This window comes from Megachile rotundata, chromosome 10 (genome assembly GCF_050947335.1).
Source record: "Megachile rotundata isolate GNS110a chromosome 10, iyMegRotu1, whole genome shotgun sequence".
Classification (NCBI taxonomy): Eukaryota; Metazoa; Arthropoda; class Insecta; order Hymenoptera; family Megachilidae; genus Megachile; species Megachile rotundata.
This window is the reverse complement of record NC_134992.1, coordinates 14,174,527-14,194,422: the sequence shown is the minus strand read 5'-3', so window position 1 is coordinate 14,194,422 and position 19,896 is coordinate 14,174,527. Positions and strand designations below refer to the sequence as shown.

Below are 19,896 nucleotides of genomic sequence, written 5' to 3'. Positions count from 1 at the left end.
AACGTGGAATTGGGGATTTGGGAATAGGGGAATGTGGGAATTGGGGATTTGGGAATTGGGGAATGTGGGAATTGGGGAATGTGGAATTGGGGATTTGGGAATTGGGAAATGTGGGAATTGGGGAATGTGGGAATTGGGGAACGTGGAATTGGGGATTTGGGAATAGGGGAATGTGGGAATTGGGGAATGTGGGAATTGGGGAATGTGGGAATTGGGGAATGTGGAATTGGGAAATGTGGAATTGGGAAATGTGGGAATTGGGGAATGTGGGAATTGAGAAAGGTGGGAATTGGGGAAGGTGGGAATTGGGGAATGTGGGAATTGGACAACGTGGGAGTTAGGGAATTGTGGAATTGGGAAATGTGGAATTGTGGAATTGCGGAATTGTGGAATTGGGAAATGTGGAATTATGGAATTGTGGATTTGTGGAATTATGGAATTGTGGAATTGTGCAATTGTGAAATTGTGAAATTGTGAAATTGTGAAATTGTGAAATTCTGAAATTGTGGAATTGATGTATGCATCGAACGCACCAAACCTACAAAGCAAGCAACCCAAAGATTGAAATAATCTTCCAACCTCAAAGCACTCCAATCCGCAAATCTGAAATATTCACCACCCTCACCATCTGTAATACCGCCATTTTGCAGTCTACCCATCATGCAAAACTTGCAGACAACCAAGACCTCATTGCCATCAACTTAATACCCCAGAAACGCGATTACAAATTGCAATTCCCTTGTACGATCGCGCAACGAAAAAGTTGCTAAACTCAGCTACGCAGTCTATAAAGCAACTCGGTTGACAATAAACGGGGGCGTATTTGCGTGGAAATAATATTTGCAATGTAAATTTCGTTCGCAACTCTGTCCCCGTTGGTATCGTTAAAACGCACGAACTGCGAGGAAAGTTTAGGTGATAAAACCTTTACGGAAGCAATTTTATTTTAAAACGATACGCTGCTAAAATAGTGAGGGTGTTTCACTCTCGATGAAACGTCGCCGCGAGTTTCAACAGTGAACCGGAATATTACGTCAGAGCGTATCGGCTAACGCGCAACTTCATGGAATTCGACAATTTCATTTTATAGGATGTTTGCAGGATAAACGTCGTGGCACGAGATATTAAACCTTCATCACGCGTTACAGAAAATTTTACCGAAGAAATATAATCCTGACAATATGCAGAAAACCTTGTTCTTAAAAAGCTATTTAATGAAACATAAAGACAGTTTTTGTTCATATACCTTTATTCACACAGATCGATTCTTGAGAACATTCTACGTATCAGTTCTTACGGAAATTAAGTCTATCCTGTCGCCATTTTCATAAAAAACGAGTAACATTTTAAACTCGAAGCACATTTTTATCTCGTTAGTATACCTCTTAAATTTGATTCGAGAAGTAAAATGATTGGAGAAGCAAAGCTCATAAATTGGAGTACAGAGGTGATAGAGTATAATTGGCTCGAATTAACGTCCGAGTCGATTTATTGTTGCGAGATAAATTATGGTGAGGGTAGCAGAATATCGGCACGATAGGGAGGTGGAAAAAAAATCAATCCTCTTCCCTCGATTAGCGTGCACGGTTTAACCCTGGTCGCGGAACAGGCGAGAATACCCCATGGCTGAAATTCCCCGGCGTGACGAGCGTTTATTTTTATTCCCCGTGACTAAGCGCAATCCACGAAAAAAATACGTGCATTCTATATGAATATTTACATTCCAGCGTCGCGTACAAATAGCGCTCGGGCGGAAAAAATAGGTTAAAGCGAGGGGTGCGCGCCCCCACACCCCATGGATATCAGCCGACAGCGTCCACAAATTCTCTGTCCGTGTCCCACGCTACAACCGCATTGCGTATAATTCCTGTCGAGCTAAATCGCATATTTCCCTGGAACCGGATTTTCGACGTGTCTGGATTGAAAATGGATCTCGTCCTGGTCTGCGATGTCCTTTTTCTTATCAGTCGGACGAACTTGGAATTGTTTCTGGGCTCAGCGACATTCTCTGCGAAACGTACAATCCCTTTAACGCACCGCTCAAATTTTATTTCCTATTCATTTTCCTTTTCCACCATTTTTATCCAAGATTTTCTAGCTTTTTTTCGTTACGGCTAAAAATACGTCGCATAAAGATCAGCTATCCGGGTCGAGCGAATAAACACTTGCACAATATGGAGTCGCTTTTTTCGACGCTCTTGAGGCATAGCTTGTATGCGGATAGCTGTATTAAAGCTTAAATATATGGTGTTAGATTTACAAAATGTAAATGTAACATCCATTAAACATTGCGTATATTAACCTCATATGACCACTCTTTTGAGGTTAGGAAATTATATTCCCTATAATAGGACATTATTGATGTAAATATACTTCTCGTTTTAAAACTGTAACACTAAATTAATCTTGAAAGAACGTACAAAAACAATAGTCATGATTTTTGATTAATAAATTTGAACTCAAACTAATCATTCACATATGTGCAAGTATACTCCTGAAGCACTTAACCTTGAGTCTCTATATTACGTTTAAGCAATAAGTCTGTATATTATGTTTTCACAGTAAGTCTTTATATTATATTTAAGTAGTAAGTCTTTATATTACGTTTTAACAGTAAGTCTTTATATTATGTTTAAGCAGTAAGTCTTTATATTACGTTTCAGCAGTAAGTCTTTATATTATGTTTAAGCAGTAAGTCTTTATATTACGTTTTAGCAGTAAGTCTTTATATTATGTTTAAGCAGTAAGTCTTTATATTACGTTTTAGCAGTAAGTCTTTATATTATGTTTAAGTAGTAAGTCTTTCTATTATGTTTAAGCAATAAGTCTGTATATTAAGTTTAAGCAGTAAGTCTTTATATTAAGTTTAAGCAGTAAATCTTTATATTATGTTTAAGCAGTAAGTCTTAATATTATGTTTAAGCAGTAAGTCTTTATATTATGTTTAAGTAGTAAGTCTTTCTATTATGTTTAAGCAATAAGTCTGTATATTAAGTTTAAGCAGTAAGTCTTTATATTAAGTTTAAGCAGTAAATCTTTATATTATGTTTAAGCAGTAAGTCTTAATATTATGTTTAAGCAGTAAGTCTTTATATTATGTTTAAGCAGTAAGTCTTTATATTATGTTTTAGCAGTAAGTCTTTATATTACGTTTAAGCAGTAAGTCTTTAAACTACGTTCAAGCAATGAGTCTCTATATTAAGCACCAAGTTTAAGAGTCACATCAGATGTCAGGTATTAAAAAAGAGATCCATTACAGAGATTCGAGAGGGTCCTAGAAAGTACGATCGAAGGCCTACTTTGTATCTGCCGTGATTCTGCAAGGACTCCTGCGACTTTTTCAGCTCGTCTATTACGTACTTCGTATCCTCCGCCTCCATCTTGGAATTTATGCTGTCTCCGTACGTGCTGAGGCATATCATTGTAGGGGTCTCGTCTTTTTCAGACATCAGACTCGTCTACATGCAGGACTTAGTGTGTGCAAAAGGTCTTAGGATTACGAAGGATACTGTTTAACCCTCGAACGCTAAAGCCGGGTTAATCGTGACCTCGACCTACGTGTAACGCTGAAATTTTTAACCGAGACACTTTTTAAGTCACCGACCCAACGTTCGAGGATTAATCAAATATGTATGTCGTTTACCTTGGATTCAACTGGAATACTTTTGCTTGGGCGAGGTTTCGTGCAGTAACAACAACACACCAGGGGGTGGATGAAGAAGAATATCAGATTCAGGAAAAATTCTACCTTCCTAAACAAATTATTATTTAATTCTCTTTTTCGTACCAGTTTCGAGATCTCACCTCTTGCAAATTCTAACGGATTTTCGCCTCGTGTCCGGATGCACGGGTTGCCCGAATTCGTTGAACACCACGCTCCGCGATTTTAGGTCCTTCTCGTAATATTCCTCCATTTTGTCCGATTCGAGCAGCGCGTCCAAACCCCAACGACTTACAGCCGGCACGCACATTCCGATCGCCCATTTTAAAATGCCTGCAACGTTTACTCTTATCACTTTTTGAAAGCTGCATTTTTTTCCAGAAATCCGAGTTAAAATAAACTCTTTACTCTTTGACAAATCTCTCTTGTGACGCACTCACAGCTCAAACACTCTTACTAAAATTTGTAATACTTCAACTTGAAAGGCTCAACTTAAAATTATAGTCCTAGTCCAACTATAATTTGCATTATCAAAGATCATTGAATATAAAGTACTCAACATTTTAATTTTTATTGCTTGTTTCAACATTATATGTGTAGTTAGTTTTGACTGACGCGTCTGATAAATAAATTGTATGGCAAGGATTAAATATAATCGTCAAGCTAGTCCTACGTCTTTTATTTTCTTGACTACTCAATTAATCTGATCATTCGAGTACAAGTAATTGTATCATACATTGTCAGATACATTACAAGGTTTATTATTTTTTTATTATTTTAACATTACAAGATTTATTACTATTCTCGAAAGCATACCTAAAGCGAGTAACAACAGCAGTAGACCTATAAAAACCAAACAAACGACGGTGACAGGATGGAACCAGTTGAAAGATTCATCAGGAACGGTCGGCAGCGGACCCCGAAATCCTGCGGCGTGATAATTTTTCAAGGACACGGGTCGACAAGTTCTATCTCGTCCACACGTACACTCGCAGTGTCGTATACAAAAGCAACGATTATTTCTTCGCGCTTTCAGCCTCCTGTTTGCCACCGCTTCCCCGTCGCTGTTCAACAGCTCCACTGAAGAGTAGCGAAAGTAATAAAGAAGATAGAGAAGGTTATCTCTTTGTGGAAGATTTGTCTTTTAATCGGAGGAGAATGTAATAAACCGGAGGAAAATTTGATCGGGTGGAGGACGATATTTACCGGAACAAGAGAATTCGTTTAATGAGAGTCTGCCGTAGAGATCTAGAGCTACTTTACGGTCACGATGGGACGAGATTGTCTTGGTGGGAGTCTCGGCGTTCAACCACGATATCGGAAGTCCTTGGGGACAGTCTGTAATCCGGACTCGATAAGAGGATGAAGATGAGCCTTTGTTGGTAATCAGCACCGTTATCACTGTGTAATCAATTGCTGTATTATCTATGTACACCTCGGTTAGTCGACCGTATGACCTGGAATGTAATGAAAATTGTCTTTGCAAGAGGGGAATTAACAGTTCACGTTGCAATTTAACCCTTTTTACAAATTCACCGAAAGATAAAACTGTGGTCTGTTGAGATAGTAAGGGGTTGAAGTCTTCAAATTAATTTCAACTCGTGTAGAATTATTCAGGTTATTTGTACGAACATTGAATAAGTTTGTATCGAGTAGCTCACTTTGAAGGAACTTTAAAGCCACTTTAAAGAGTGTATTACCGAACCAGTTCATAACGTAATTTAAGGTAGCACGTATCGAGGGAAAGTGCGAGGGTATTGTAAAGAAAGAATAGACCGTTGAAAATGATTCGGAATTTCGATGGGAACACATCCCAGAAACGATCATCACCTCTGGAACTCACCCTGCTCGAAGGAGAGCATTGTAGTCGGCGCCGAGTTCAACGTCGATCACGGACACGTGCGGCGAATGGTACTCGAGAGCGAGGAACTCGCGGCTTCCGGTTCCGTTCACGTTGTACTTGATGGCCTCGCTCGGCACCCAGGCGAAATTGCTCAAGAAGTAGCAACCAGACCGTCCGGAATCTCGTGCTTCCTGCCGACACGTGACATTACATCGAACGTGTTGTACCTTTCGATAACACCTGCCACTTTGCGGAAATATTTGGAAAAGTCACGATATATTTAACCTTCTTTTAACCTTTCGACCAAACTTCAAGTTTAAACCTTCAATTACACTTCATTTTATTCTTTCATATTTTATGCTATATACTTAGATTCTTGCAATTTATTTATTGTGTAGTGTATTAGGTTATAAATAGGCTATAAAACTAATGTTTTATAGGTTTGTTATGATTGATTCAAATATTGAATTAAGGTACTGTGACTATGTATTATATCACGAGTTGCATTTCCTCCTGCTATATCGCCATATGCAACAATGCTATTCATTGTATAATGCATCTATACGTATATTTAGACCCTTCTTTTCTATATTTAACCTTTCGACCAGAGTTGAAGTTTAAACCTTCAATTACACTTCATTTTATTCTTCCACATTTTATGCCATATACCTAGATTTTTGCAATTTATTTATTGTGTAGTATATTAGGCAATGTTTTATAGGTTTAAGGTTATGATTGATTCAAGTATCGAATCAAGGTACTGCAACTATGTGTTATATTATGAGATGCATTTCCATTTGCTATATCGCCATATGCAACACTGCTATTCATTGTATAATGCATCTAAACGTATATTTATATCCTTCTTTTCTACATTTAGCCTTTTGACCAAAGTTGAAGTTTAAACCTTCAATTGCATACACTTCATTTTATTCTTCTACATTTTATGCCATATACTTAGATTTTTGCAATTTATTTATTGTGTAGTGTATTGTTAGGCAATATTTTGTATGTTCAGTGTAACGATTGACTCAAGTATCGAATTAATATACTGTGACTATGTATTATATCACGAGTTGCATTTCCTCCTGCTATATCGCCATATGCAACAATGCTATTCATTGTATAATGCATCTAAACGTATATTTATATCCTTCTTTTCTACATTTAGCCTTTTGACCAAACATAAAGTGTAAACCTTCAATTGCATACACTTCATTTTATTCTTCTACATTTTACGCCATATACTTAGATTTTTGCAATTTATTTATTGTGTAGTGTATTGTTATAGAATATTTTATAGGTTTAATGTAACGATTGACTCAAGTATCGAATTAATGTACTGTGACTATGTATTACATCACGAGTTGCATTTCCTCCTGCTATATCGCCATATGCAACACTGCTATTCACTGTCTAATGCCTCTAAACGAATATTTATATATACATATACACTTATACATCTACTTTTCAATAATATCTATGTAAATAATGTTCTAAAACATTTCCAGTGTCCAAATTCAAAGTACCAGAATCGTAAATGAAACGTTTCATTAAAGTGGCACATTGTTTCCACGAACATTGCGACCCTTATTTTTCATTAATCGTTTTCGGTATAATATTCGTCAAATTTGCAGAGGGCTGATGCGTACGCGGTCAATGATTAATTTTCTAGGTAATGTTTCATTTATACAACGTATTAATGTTTGTTGAAACGTTGCATGTGACGTTCCACGTGCAACAATTTCAATTATGTTTATTTAAATGAAATTACGCGAGCACTTGGTATGCAGTAGCCGCGGCGCATTTGCCGCACGTACCATCTCGCAGCTTGTACAGTATTTTACGAACGAATATATTAAATTCGTTGCTAATAAATTATGTTACCATGACAAATGATATGGTGTGCGTCTAAACAGTTACTTATTGTGTGTTTTGAAATGCAGATTGCTCGGTGAATATTTCAGTACAGGTACCGGTATAAATACCCGAACTCGACCAAACGTTGCTACCATTACCCTAACAAAATCAAGTTTATTTAGCTGATTACTCAGTCAAGTTAAACATTACATACTGTAAAATCTGGGATCAGGAATGTGGGTGAAAAGTGTCTCGATTTGCATGAAATAAAATGGAGCATCTTTCTGACCAAATAAGTTGCTAAGAGAAAAAGAACATTAAAATCAGAGTACCCATGAAATTAAGCAAATTCAAAGTAAACGATAAAATAAATTAATCGTCAGTGATCGTTCGATCGTTGGTTTCTACCGTGCCAACGTGTTACCGTCGTTGAAGCAATAATTGGCCATGTTGTGGGTACGTACGACGTCGTGTCTCCAGTAATCCATCGGTTGATTCTTCAAACAGGTTCCACGTACGCGTTCGCAACGATCCGGTTGATTAACGAATGCGGTGAAACCCACACCGGCTTTGTCGCACTCGTTTGCATCCTCGTTGATCTTGTCCGCTTGCACAACCAGATACTCGCCTGACCATCCTGATACAATTAAAACCCTCTCATTTATGTTTCAATGAACGCTTCAAAAATTAACCATGAATTTCGAAACCTTCGTCGGGGTACTTTCTGTCCGAAAGCGTGGACGGCACCAGTAAACGATCTTTCGAGGGATCTAAACTGTGGCCGGTGTTCGGTGCTAATTGGATATCGTTATACGTGAAATCCATGGTGTTCGCTTTATCCCGATAGCGCTTATCGAAGGTGCCCAATCTGATGAGATAAACGTCCTGTGTAGCGCGAATTTAGTGACTCCAAGATCTCGAATACGCTTAGTCGTTGCTTGCCGATTCCATTACCTTATACTCGAACCGTTTGTCAGGTCTTGCCAGAATATCGATTCGTCAACCGATGCACGCTTCGCGTAGATCTGCAGGTGAATTTTGTGGGAGACCACTGGCTCTTCTAGCTGGTAGACCGAGTACCTGCAAAACTTGATGTTCTATTCTTTTTTGGTACACGAGGTTTTAAGAAACTTTGCTTTCTTGAAATAAATAAATGACCCACATAAATGTCCCACATAAATGTCCCACAAATAATTGTCCCACATAAATGTCCCACATAAATGTCCCACAAATAAATGTCCCACATAAATGTCCCACAAATAAATGACCCACATAAATGTCCCACATAAATGTCCCACATAAACGTCCCACAAATAATTGTCCCACATAAATGTCCCACATATAAATGTCCCACATAAATGTCTCACAAATAATTGCCCCACATAAATGTCTCACATAAATGTCCCACAAATAATTGTCCCACATAAATGTCCCACATAAATGTCCCACATATAAATGTCCCACATAAATGTCCCACAAATAAATGTCCCACATAAATGTCCCACAAATAAATGACCCACATAAATGTCCCACATAAATGTCCCACATAAACGTCCCACAAATAATTGTCCCACATAAATGTCCCACATATAAATGTCCCACATAAATGTCCCACAAATAATTTCCCCACATAAATGTCTCACATAAATGTCCCACATATAAATATCCCACATAAATGTCCTACAAATAATTGTCCCACATAAATGTCCCACATAAATGTCCTACAAATAATTGTCCCACATAAATGTCCCACATAAATGTCCCACTTATAAATGTCCCACAAATAATTGCCCCACAGAAATGTCCCACATAAATGTCCCACAAATAATTGTCCCACATAAATGTCCCACATATAAATGTCCCACATAAATTTCCCACAAATAATTATCCCACAGAAATGTCCCACATAAATGTCCCACATATAAATATCCCACATAAATGTCCCACAAATAAATGTCTCACATAAATGCCCCACAAATAAATGTCCCACATAAATGTCCTACAAATAATTGTCCCACATAAATGTCCCACATAAATGTCCCACATAAATGTCCCACACATAAATATCCCACAAATAATTGTCCCACATAAACGTCCCACAAATAAATGTCCCACAAATAAATGTACCACTGTCCAACTTTTGTTTAAAAAAAAATGAAATTACGAATTGAAACAAAACGAACCATAAATTGCTGAACCGCAGACAATGCGCCGACTCCAGATATTTTGAAGGATGCCTGCGATCGGAGCAATCCTGACCTCCTCGAATCTGCGGCTCTCTAAACTTATTTCCGCCATCAGGTGCCTTCATTCGTTCCATTTTACTCTTGCTCTTTTCGCACAATGAAAATTTATCAATGATCCTCCACTTTTTCCCGCAGTCCGGTGTTTGAACCTGCTCCTCATCCGATAGCATGAGTAAGTTCCTCTTAAATGGCCACTTGCTCTTCTTGCTACCCTTTTTGCTCGTGTTCTTCTTCTTCTTCTTGGGCTTTCTTTTCCGCTTTCTCCGATGTTTCTTCTTCTCGTGCCTCGCGTCCTTCTTCTTATTACGAGCTTCCTGTTTTCGTTCCCGCCTTATCAGGTTACCCGCCTCTCTTTTCTCTTTCAAATTAGATTTACCTTCTCTGCAAACGTAATTACCGTTTTTCGAAGGTTTCTTAACATTTTCAGAGTTCTTTTCCAGGAATTGATCGTCGGTTTTACTCTCTTCTCGTAATTTTGCCAAACTCTCCGACTTCCCTGTCTCCAGTTTCTCGTCGATCACATCTTGTATTTCATCGTTGGGTATCTGATCTGACTGTTCCTTCGATTCGATAGATTTACCGGACGCGTCGCGATTCTCGCCACTGATCACCGAGCTAATAATCTCTCTAATCAAATCAGGGTCCTTCAACTCCGACTTCTCATCCTCGCTTTCTTCCGCCTCTTTCCTTCCGTCCCCCATTATGACCTTCGTATCCACCGATGGCTGCGATTCCTCGGCCTCCGACAATTTCCCCAAACCCCAAAACGTCTGGTTGCTCGGCACGATTATATACTTCTTCAAGTGGATCAAAGTGTTGCCCGTCTGATTGCTCGAGTTCCCATCCGAAGCTAGTTTCTCCAACTTCTTCACGAATTCCTCCACCGCCAACATATTCTTCTTCTCCGCCGACTCTTTGTCCTCCTGCGTCGCGTTGTATCCCTTCGCCTGCCCGTAGCCCTCTTTCTCGGTCGGCAAAGCCTCCTCCGTCACATCCTCGTAGCTATCGGCCGCTGTAACGTTGAGGAACTGTGCGCTGCCCACGGAGGGACCCGTGTCTTTCGGTATATTTATGTCTTGATAGCTCAGGACCGTCTGGTTGGTCAGGGCAGGCAGCTTCTCCGTCATCGTGGTTTCTTCGGTCACGTCGATTATCGCCGTAGTGCTGTTCGCGTAGCAGGCACCTGAAAAGTTCTCTACGACGTCCGTACTCACGTCCTCGGGCTCGTTGTTCAGGAAGGAGGCCTCTGGCTCGTTGGACAGGTCCAGGGAAACTTGGGGCGAGTCTGCAAATTTTGCTGTTATTAATAGTCTAATAACACGTTGCCACGTCACGTATATGGGTGACACTTGAGTTTCTAAACTGGTGTAACATGTGTATTATTAAAAATTTTCCTAATAAAAAATTCCTGCATTAATTACATGGATATATGGGAAATAAATGTAACAAGATATTGTGAAAATAGGTGGTCAAATTGATTAAAAATTAAAACATTACTGGATGCAATTTTCAATTGTTTCAATATGGCAGTCAATGTGTTACTAAGTAGTTCTATCCCAAGTTACAGAATCTATAACATTATATTTTTAATCGCAAAGTTTTTACCTGGCACCACATTCAGTTCCTCAGAAGTCAAAGGCTCCTGCACATTCTTCACTTCCTTCTCCTTCGAAACAACATTGACGTCTCGTTTCAAATTACTCCCCCTATTTCCCTCGAAGCCACTGTCGTCATCCTGAGACAACCTTTTCAGTCTTATCTCCTGATCGGCGTCTTTAATCGCGTCCACGGATTTCTTCTGCAAACGAAGCAATTTCTGGCGACCCACGTATCTGCCTGGATTTCTATTTCTCTCACGAATCTCGTCGGAGTATTCGAATCGATCGGCCGCTTCGGGGACCATCGGTTGGACCAAAGAGTTCGACAAAAAATTAGCATTGTCCGTGTCGGACGCGTCGGCGAAAGAACTGGAGGCTGACTCTGATGGGAATCGATCGACGTACTCGTTTATCCTCGCGGAACCCTTTGGCAGATATTCCGGCGCGGCGTTGAAACTGATGGACACCGGTCGCCCGTTCGAATCGCTTTCCAAGTGAATTTTCCCCGTCAGTGATATCTCGAAATCTTTCCCCAATTCGTTCTTCTCGACCTGCGCCAGATCCTCCACCTTCGAGTCCTCCATCTTGTCCGGCAATTTGTCGAAGTTGACATCGGTGTCCGGTAGCTGGAAGGGGTTCGGTAGCTCGCTGGAGTCCGACATTTTTTCAGACTCCGAAGGAATTGTTTCGTCGTTTTCGAGGGTTTCTTCAGGATCGTCGTCGGCCTGTCTCTCGTCGAGGATCTCGTACTTTCGGTCCTTGGGCATGCGATAATCGTAGTCCTCCATCGGATCCTCCAGAGGCTTCAGCTGCTTCTTGCTGCGATTTTTGCTGTTTTTTTTCCGCTTCGACGGTCGTCCTGCGTTCCTCTTCTTCGACTTCAGCTGCGACTTCTTTGGACGATCATCCTCGTACTCGCTGTCATCGACGCACTTCTTTTGGCCCTTACCCTGTTCGTTTTTGCAGCTCTTCAAGGTCTGAACGGACAACAGACGCCTCCTTCGATACTTTTTGGAACAAGGTGGCAGTATTCTACCCGGAGAGGTGTTGGACTCCTTCTGCACCCTTTTTCTTGACAGACCCTTGGGCAAGATGTGATCCTTGGTCTTAAGAGTGAACTCCGAAGACTGTGTAGTGGACCACGGATGATGAATGCACTTAATTCCTGTTAAATTCAATGACGCTTCTCTTCTGCCTGGGGAGCGATCCTTATTGAGCCTGCGTCCTTTTCTGTAACTCTTTTCAGCTTCCTGGCCGTTAACCATCAGCTGCAGATAATTCCGCTGTTCACGAACGAAGCTGCTGGAGCCCAGCTTCTCCTTCATCAGATTAACGTTTCCAACCTCGAAGGAGTATTTCATCTTTCCTCCCAGATTATCGTCGCGAACGCTTCTGTCGAACCTGGTCGATCGAAGCCCCAACGAATCCTTAATCGACGGTGTCATACGTTTCTTTTTCCTTCCATCTTGTACCTGGGTCACCGAGTCTCCTCGCGTTGCGGAAGTTGACTCCTTGGTTTCTTCAGGGAAAGTCAACTCGTCGATGACGACCTCGTTATGGAACTCGCCAGAAGTTTGCTTCGCTTTGAAGGGCCTGATCGAAGGTCGAAGAGCTTGATCCGTGATTCTCGTGGTGCCGCCGGTTGTCGTCGCTTCGGTACTGTTTTCAGTCACGGTCGACTCGTTCAACGTGATCACGAACGTTTGACGAGTTGTCTCCGACTCCCGCTGAAGTCCAAAGGCTTTCTGTATGCTCTTCGCAAGACTCGCCATCAGCGATCGATTCGATGGCTTCAGGGTTGTGGTTTGCAGCTGCTGGTTCAGCGGACTGGTTACAACCTTGAAGAGATCGACTACTATCAACGCTCGCGTCATCTCTGTTGCCGCTTCCTTGAACAACTCTTCCTCTGCCAGGGATAAATCGGAAGTCGCTTTATTGCCATCGTTGGTAGGCGAAATTACTAGCTCCGCGTTGCGTGTCGAACTCTTAGACTTCTCAAATTCATCGGGTGACTTAACTACATGCTCTTCGTCCTTGCTCGAATTCTCCGCTTCAAGGTTTGTATTGGAACCCTTAGATTCGTCATCTTCGACGTTTTGGAAATCAGACTGCGTCTCTTCTTGAGCTTCCTCTTTCTGTTCTGCATCTTTATTTTCAGAAGGTACATCTTTACTTTCAGATGATACATCTTTATTTTCAGAAAGTACACCTTTACTTTCAGAAGCTGCATCTTTATTTTCACAAGACCCATCTGTACACTTGGACTTGTCGTCCATACTTTTGCCCATGAGGTCCTCCTTCAGCACGTCGTTTATGCGACTGAACTTCTCGTCGATGCGTTTGTCCAAACTGTCCTTCGCTTCCTTCTGTGTCAATTTACTCGACCTTGATTGCTCGCTCGTGCGACTCAGGGGTCTAGAATTGTCTATGTACACTTGAACGCCGCGAGCCGAATTCTGAATCCCTGCGTATCCTTTGTCGTCCAGCTTTTTGCTCCATCTCTTTCGTCTCGAGGTCGGCCCGCGTCGGTTTCTTCCAGCACGAAACGGTCCATTGGATCTTCTAAAGTTTCTTTCGCTTTGGTCGACTTCGTTCTGGTTTCTGCGGTCACGATGTCGCTTGTTCTTGCGATAAGACAGGTTCTTCAAGGTTCTCTTCTGCGGCGTGTAGTTCTTGATACTCCCTTTTGCGCGAATCTTTTTCGGACAGTCGATGATCGTCTCCGAAATCAGCTTCAGGTCGACGCCTTCGAGGGTGCGAATCGATTTCTTGTCGTTCGGTCCATGTTTCTCGTTAAAACTCTTGACTCTAATATCCGGCCGGCGAGACGTACTTTCCATTACGCCATTCAAATTACCTTTGCGAACAGACTGGCTCACAGGAGACCCATTGCTATTCAATACACCTGTCGACAAATTTTTTAAAGGCTCGTTTAAATGCATAGCAGCCGGCGAATCGATTGTCGAAGTAACGGGAAACGCTTTGTTCCTCTTCTTCGGGGATGAACCTTTATTCGCGGGTTCACCCTTGACGTCGTTCGCTGCAATCTTCTTTCGCCATTTTGTCTTCGAGTCCTTCAACGACGAATTCGACCATTTTTGTAGTGTAGATTTGTTCGATCGGTGTTTCTCTCTATCTACATTTTCCGAATGGAGATTTTCGATGGAGCCGCGTTGATTTTTCGCGTCTTTTTTCACGGAACATCGCGCGTTAGGAACGGATCTGTCACCGTTGACGTTTTCTTTGTCAACCATTTTCGCGTAATTTCGTTGCTGTTTCGCGAGTTCACCCGCTTTTTTCAGGGACACATTTCCCGGTTGAATCGCCCCGTCGCACGCAATGTCGGACGCTGTTTTATCTCCGTTTGGCGGACTTTCAGGGGACACTTCCGGCCTCGACACCAACGACGCCCGTTCTCCGGAATGTTTTTCGCTGGAATCCGTGACACGGGAATTCGAGGCTTCCTTTTTCCCCGATACGAGATACCCGTGATTGTTCTCTTCTTTGTTCGTACGCATCGCCATCGACGGGAATCGATCCATCGATTTGTGCACCGTGTCCTTCCTGTTAGCCGAGCCGGAAACACCGCCGATTGTTTCGGCGGTATCAGAGTTTACGAGTCGCGTGTTTGATTTCTTCATCGATCGAACATCGTTGTTCGTTTTCTGGACCACTGCCACAGGATCCTCGCTCGTACTCGTGTAGCTTTGCTTTGCTAACCTGTTGCCAGCTTTGTTTGCGACGTTGTAGTTTGACTTGGCAGCTGAACTTTCCAGGGATTCGTTCGAGCCTGCGAACTGACGTCTCGCGTTCGTTCGAGGATCGCACGAGCAACAGAAACCCTGCAATGATTAGTTTGATTGCTCAGAGAGATACACGGATTTCAAGTGGAATTTGTGGTGGGCGTTTATCATTCGGTTGGCGATTTTAACCTTTTGTAGCTTTGTTTTGGGTGTAATGGTTTAGGTTGACAGATTGCGAGAGATTGTTTCATGTTAAATACACTTTGGAATAAATTATATGTATTGAAGAAGGGGTTGCATCAATTTTTATTTTTGATAAAAGCTTGTTAAAGTAATTAAAAAATTGTGGACAGTGTCAACAATGAATAACACGTGAAATTAAATTTCAGTTGAAAGGAAATCTTGTTTTAGGAATGTTAAGATGTTTTTGAAAGATTGACTTCATTCAAAGTGTTCGTCACAAGCTTCATGAATAGATTTTCATTGAAAGGAAGAATTAATGTCGTTCAAGTATTTTGTTTTTATTTCAAGTTCAAAATGATCGTTTTAGAGTAATCTGTTGTACTCAAATGTTTGTTTAAAAATTATTTTAAATGACATTCAAAAAATGATTGTCTACAAATAATGTTTTATTCTTAAGTCTTTGTTTAGAAATTAATTTAAATGATATTCAAGAGTGATGCTAGTCTACTTCATTTTCTTACAAACATTTAAAAATAAAAGATTGTTCAACAACATGAGTGGACATGTCCACAAGGTTTGGTTTTAAATGACTGTCTTCTAATAATCTTTTATTTTAAAATGTTTGTTTAAAAAGTATTTTAAGGGACATTCAAGAGTGATACTAGTCTACTTCATTTTCTTGCAAGCATTTAAAAATAAAAGATTATTGGACAACATGAGAGGACATGTCCATATGGTTTTGGTTTCAAATGACTGTCTTCTAATAATCTTTTATTTTAAAATGTTTGTTTAAAAATTATTTTAAATGATACTCAAGAGTGATGCTAGTCTACTTCATTTTCTTACAAACATTTAAAAATAAAAGATTGTTCAACAACATGAATGGACATGTCCACAAGGTTTGGTTTTAAATTACTGTCTTCTAATAATCTTTTATTCTTAAACATTTGTTTAAAAAGTATTTTAAGTGACATTCAAGAGTGACACTAGTCAACTTCATTTTTTTCAAACATTTAAGAACAAAAGATTATTCGACAACATGAAACGACCTTGATTTCGAAAGTCATTCACCTGACTAAAAGGAACAGGTTCCCCGTGCATGAAGGTGAGACCGCAGGTAGGATTCTCGGAATCAACGTTGCATCCCGTGTAATTCGGGCTCTCGTTGTTAATCACTTCTTCTCTCGCCTCTGCGTTAACAACCTTGTTCAAAGTCGTGCGATCAATAAGGTTGCTCGCGAGGTTCCGTTGGCGACTCCGATGGTATCTCGACCGGCGATTGGTAAAACCGAGACCTTGCTTAGCTGCCTTCGATATATAAAAACCTTCTCCAGCTATGATAATATACCAACGGAGCTGCCAACGCCAGTCGATCATGGCAGCAACTTTAATTTCAAATTTTTCGAGTAACTTTTGTGGTACTCACACTTTGAAATTTTAAACCGTATAAGTGGATCACTGCCTCTTGACGGACTTTTATCACGTATGGACTTTGCAGGGGCACTTTCTTCATGCTTGAGGAATCCAATACGTGGTCGATTACTATGAATTTTTCTTGAGTTTCGGTCTGAGGATGATGGATTTTGTTAAGGAGTGTTGGGACAATTTTTTTGGTTGTAAATATTTTTATGTACATGAAATATGAACATTTACTGTATACCTGTGTGTGCATGTATGTTAAAATAGATGGAAGGTGTAAATACTTAATTGTTGACTGTTATTGATTATGGTTTATTGTATTCATGTTCAGTATTCATTATTGTATAGTTTGTAGTATTCATCTATTTTGAATATTAAAATTAATGGGTACATAATGGTTGACTGTTATTGATTATGGTTTATTGTATTCATATTCAGTATTCATTATTGTATAATTTATAGTATTCATCTATTTTTAATATTAAAATTAATGGGTACATAATGGTTGACTGTTATTGATTATGGTTTATTGTATTCATGTTCAGTATTCCTTATTGTATAATTTATAGTATTCTTCTATTTTGAATATTAAAATTAATGGGTACATAATGGTTGATTGCTATTGATTATGGTTTATGGTATTCATGTTCAGTATTCATTATTGTATAATTTATAGTATTTATCTATTTTGAATATTAAAATTAATGGTTACATAATGGTTGACTGTTATTGATTATGGTTTATGGTATTCATGTTCAGTATTCATTATTGTATAGTTTGTAGTATTCATCTACTATGAATATTAAAATAAATGTGTACATAATGGTTGATTGTTATTGATTATGGTTTATGATTTTTCATCTGCAAGATTCTTTCATTTTTGCATACCATACTAATGAATACAGTAAAGTTGAATAAATGAATATTGTAAAACAGGAAGATGAATATCTGAATATTGCAGAACATAAAAATGAATATAATAACATAAATGAATATTGTAAAACATAAAAATGAATGTATGAATATTGTAAAACACGAAGATGAATATATGAATGTTCTAAAACATACGAACGCACGAAAATGACGAATGTACGAAAATTGCAAATGAAGATACGTAAATTGCATAAAAGAATAGACACTAAAAAACTTTCGAATAATAATTGAGATACCTTGCCAATATTATTGAACCTCATATTAATAACAATTTTCTTCGAGCAATTAGTTATCCCTTGACCCTCGGTATAGCCGCGTCGTACTCGTCGCCTAAGCAATAAAACAAATCCTTGGACCACTTTGAAAGGAAATTTTTTATTTGTGATTTATATACTTGGAGCAGCGGGAAAGCACAGCTCTGATCTCTATCGACGGTCGATTCCATCGGTTGTAATCCTCTTGGGTTTTCTCTTTATCGACGAACCTCGACGGGCAATCTGGGTTTCTGGAAGGATGAAGCCGTGGAACGTACTCAAATTCCGACACATAGGGATACCGTGCTTCGCTCATAATTGGACAAGAGACCAGTGTCATCTAAATCGAAATCGGGGAGAAAAGGTATCAGGAAAATAAATTGCGGGGGTAGAAATTTATTTGGTGAAGAGTGAACTTTGTGTTTTGACTGAAACTGTTAAAATGATTGAAATAAATAAAATGAGTGAAATTATTTAAATAAATAAAATGAGTGAAATTATTGAAATAAATAAAATGAGAAAAATTATTGAAATAAATAAAATGAGTGAAATGATTGAAACAAATAAAATGAGTAAAATTATTAAAATAAGTAAAATGAATGGAATTATTGAAATAAGTAAAATAAGTGAAATGATTGAAATAAATAAAATGAATGGAATTATTGAAATAAGTAAAATGAGTGAAATGATTAAAATAAATAAAATGAATGGAATTATTGAAATAAGTAAAATGAGTGAAATGATTGAAATAAATAAAATGAGTGAAATTATTGAAATAAATAAAATGAGTGGAATTATTGAAATAAATAAAATGAGTGAAATTATTGAAATAAATAAAATGAATGAAATTATTTAAATAGTAAAAATGAATGAAATTATTAAAATAGTTAAAATGATTAAAATGATTGAAATAACTAAAATGACTGAAATTATTAAAATAGTAAAAATGAATGAAATGGACGAGAAAATAAAAATGAAAGAAATGATTGAAAAGCAAGAAATGATTAGACTGTTACCCATAGGATCAGGAAGTGCCAGAGAGCCAATGACATGTTAGATGACCTATCAAGGAGCTCATTCTCGGATGCAGTCTTCGAGTCTCGAATTAATGGTGCAAGAAATTCCACTCATAAGAACAAAATATAAACAACGATAAAAAAGGAAAAATCGAGACTTCACGCAATATATGAAAGTTGTTAATCACTATTTCTTATAAAATTGAGCAGATTTTCTATTGTAACGTGGGGTTAGAAGCAGAGCAGAGATACTCGACTGTTTTTGGGATCGATAGAAAATCGATAGAAAATAAAACTGTTTCTATTCTCAAAGACTTGTCCACATATGTTAACATTGGTAAAGCAGGAATACACGTTGAGTCTCAGCAAAAATCAATAAAGGAAATGTTAACAATTTTTGAAATGTAAAATAAGATTGACTAAAGATTTGACTAATTTGACTAATTTTATTATACATTTGTGTGTTGTATAATTGCATAATTTTAATAGTTGAAGTTAACTGATAATTCAGTGTTAACTGACCTCCACATGTACACAAAAATGTCACAAAACTGTGACAAAACTGTAACAAAAATAATATAAATGTAACAAGACAAATATGATAATAAAAATGTGACAAAAATAATATAAATGTAATAAGACAAATATGATAATAAAAATTTGACAAAAATAATATAAATGTAATGAGACAAATATGATAATAAAACTGTGACAAAAATAATATAAATGTAATAAGACAAATATGACAATAAAAATTTGACAAAAATAATATAAATGTAATAAGACAAATATGATAATAAAAATTTGACAAAAATAATATAAATGTAATGAGACAAATATGATAATAAAAAGTTGACAAAAATAATATAAATGTAATGAGACAAATATGATAATAAAAATGTGACAAAAATAATATAAATGTAATGAGACAAATATGATAATAAAAATGTGACAAAAATAATATAAATGTAATAAGACAAATATGATAATAAAAATTTGACAAAAATAATATAAATGTAATAAGACAAATATGATAATAAAAATTTGACAAAAATAATATAAATGTAATAAGACAAATATAATAATGAAAATGTGACAAAAATAATATAAATGTAATGAGACAAATATGATAATAAAAAT

General features: G+C 38.2%; 1 protein-coding gene across 4 annotated transcripts; it reads right to left on the bottom strand.

The window, feature by feature from the left end:
• Positions 1 to 659: 659 nt before the first annotated feature.
• On the bottom strand, positions 660 to 19,382 carry LOC105663039 (uncharacterized). 4 transcript variants are annotated; one of them, XM_076536150.1, is made up of 17 exons: positions 18,757 to 19,381; positions 17,881 to 18,080; positions 17,723 to 17,816; positions 16,561 to 16,701; positions 16,206 to 16,337; positions 11,216 to 15,050; positions 9,548 to 10,895; positions 8,319 to 8,444; positions 8,072 to 8,232; positions 7,829 to 8,001; positions 5,505 to 5,695; positions 4,868 to 5,118; positions 4,478 to 4,741; positions 3,805 to 3,994; positions 3,644 to 3,752; positions 3,361 to 3,458; positions 660 to 2,008 (listed from the first exon to the last, which is right to left on the bottom strand). In XM_076536150.1, the coding sequence occupies exons 1-17, from the start codon at positions 18,790 to 18,792 to the stop codon at positions 1,996 to 1,998; spliced, it is 7,362 nt and encodes a 2,453-aa protein (XP_076392265.1). In that variant the 5' UTR covers positions 18,793 to 19,381; the 3' UTR covers positions 660 to 1,995. The 4 variants fall into 4 exon arrangements, 3 of the variants coding, with proteins under 3 accessions (XP_076392265.1, XP_076392264.1, XP_076392266.1); XM_076536149.1 differs by having other exon boundaries at positions 662 to 2,008; positions 3,300 to 3,458; XM_076536151.1 differs by lacking the exons at positions 660 to 2,008; positions 3,361 to 3,458 and adding an exon at positions 3,465 to 3,566.
• Positions 19,383 to 19,896: the final 514 nt, after the last annotated feature.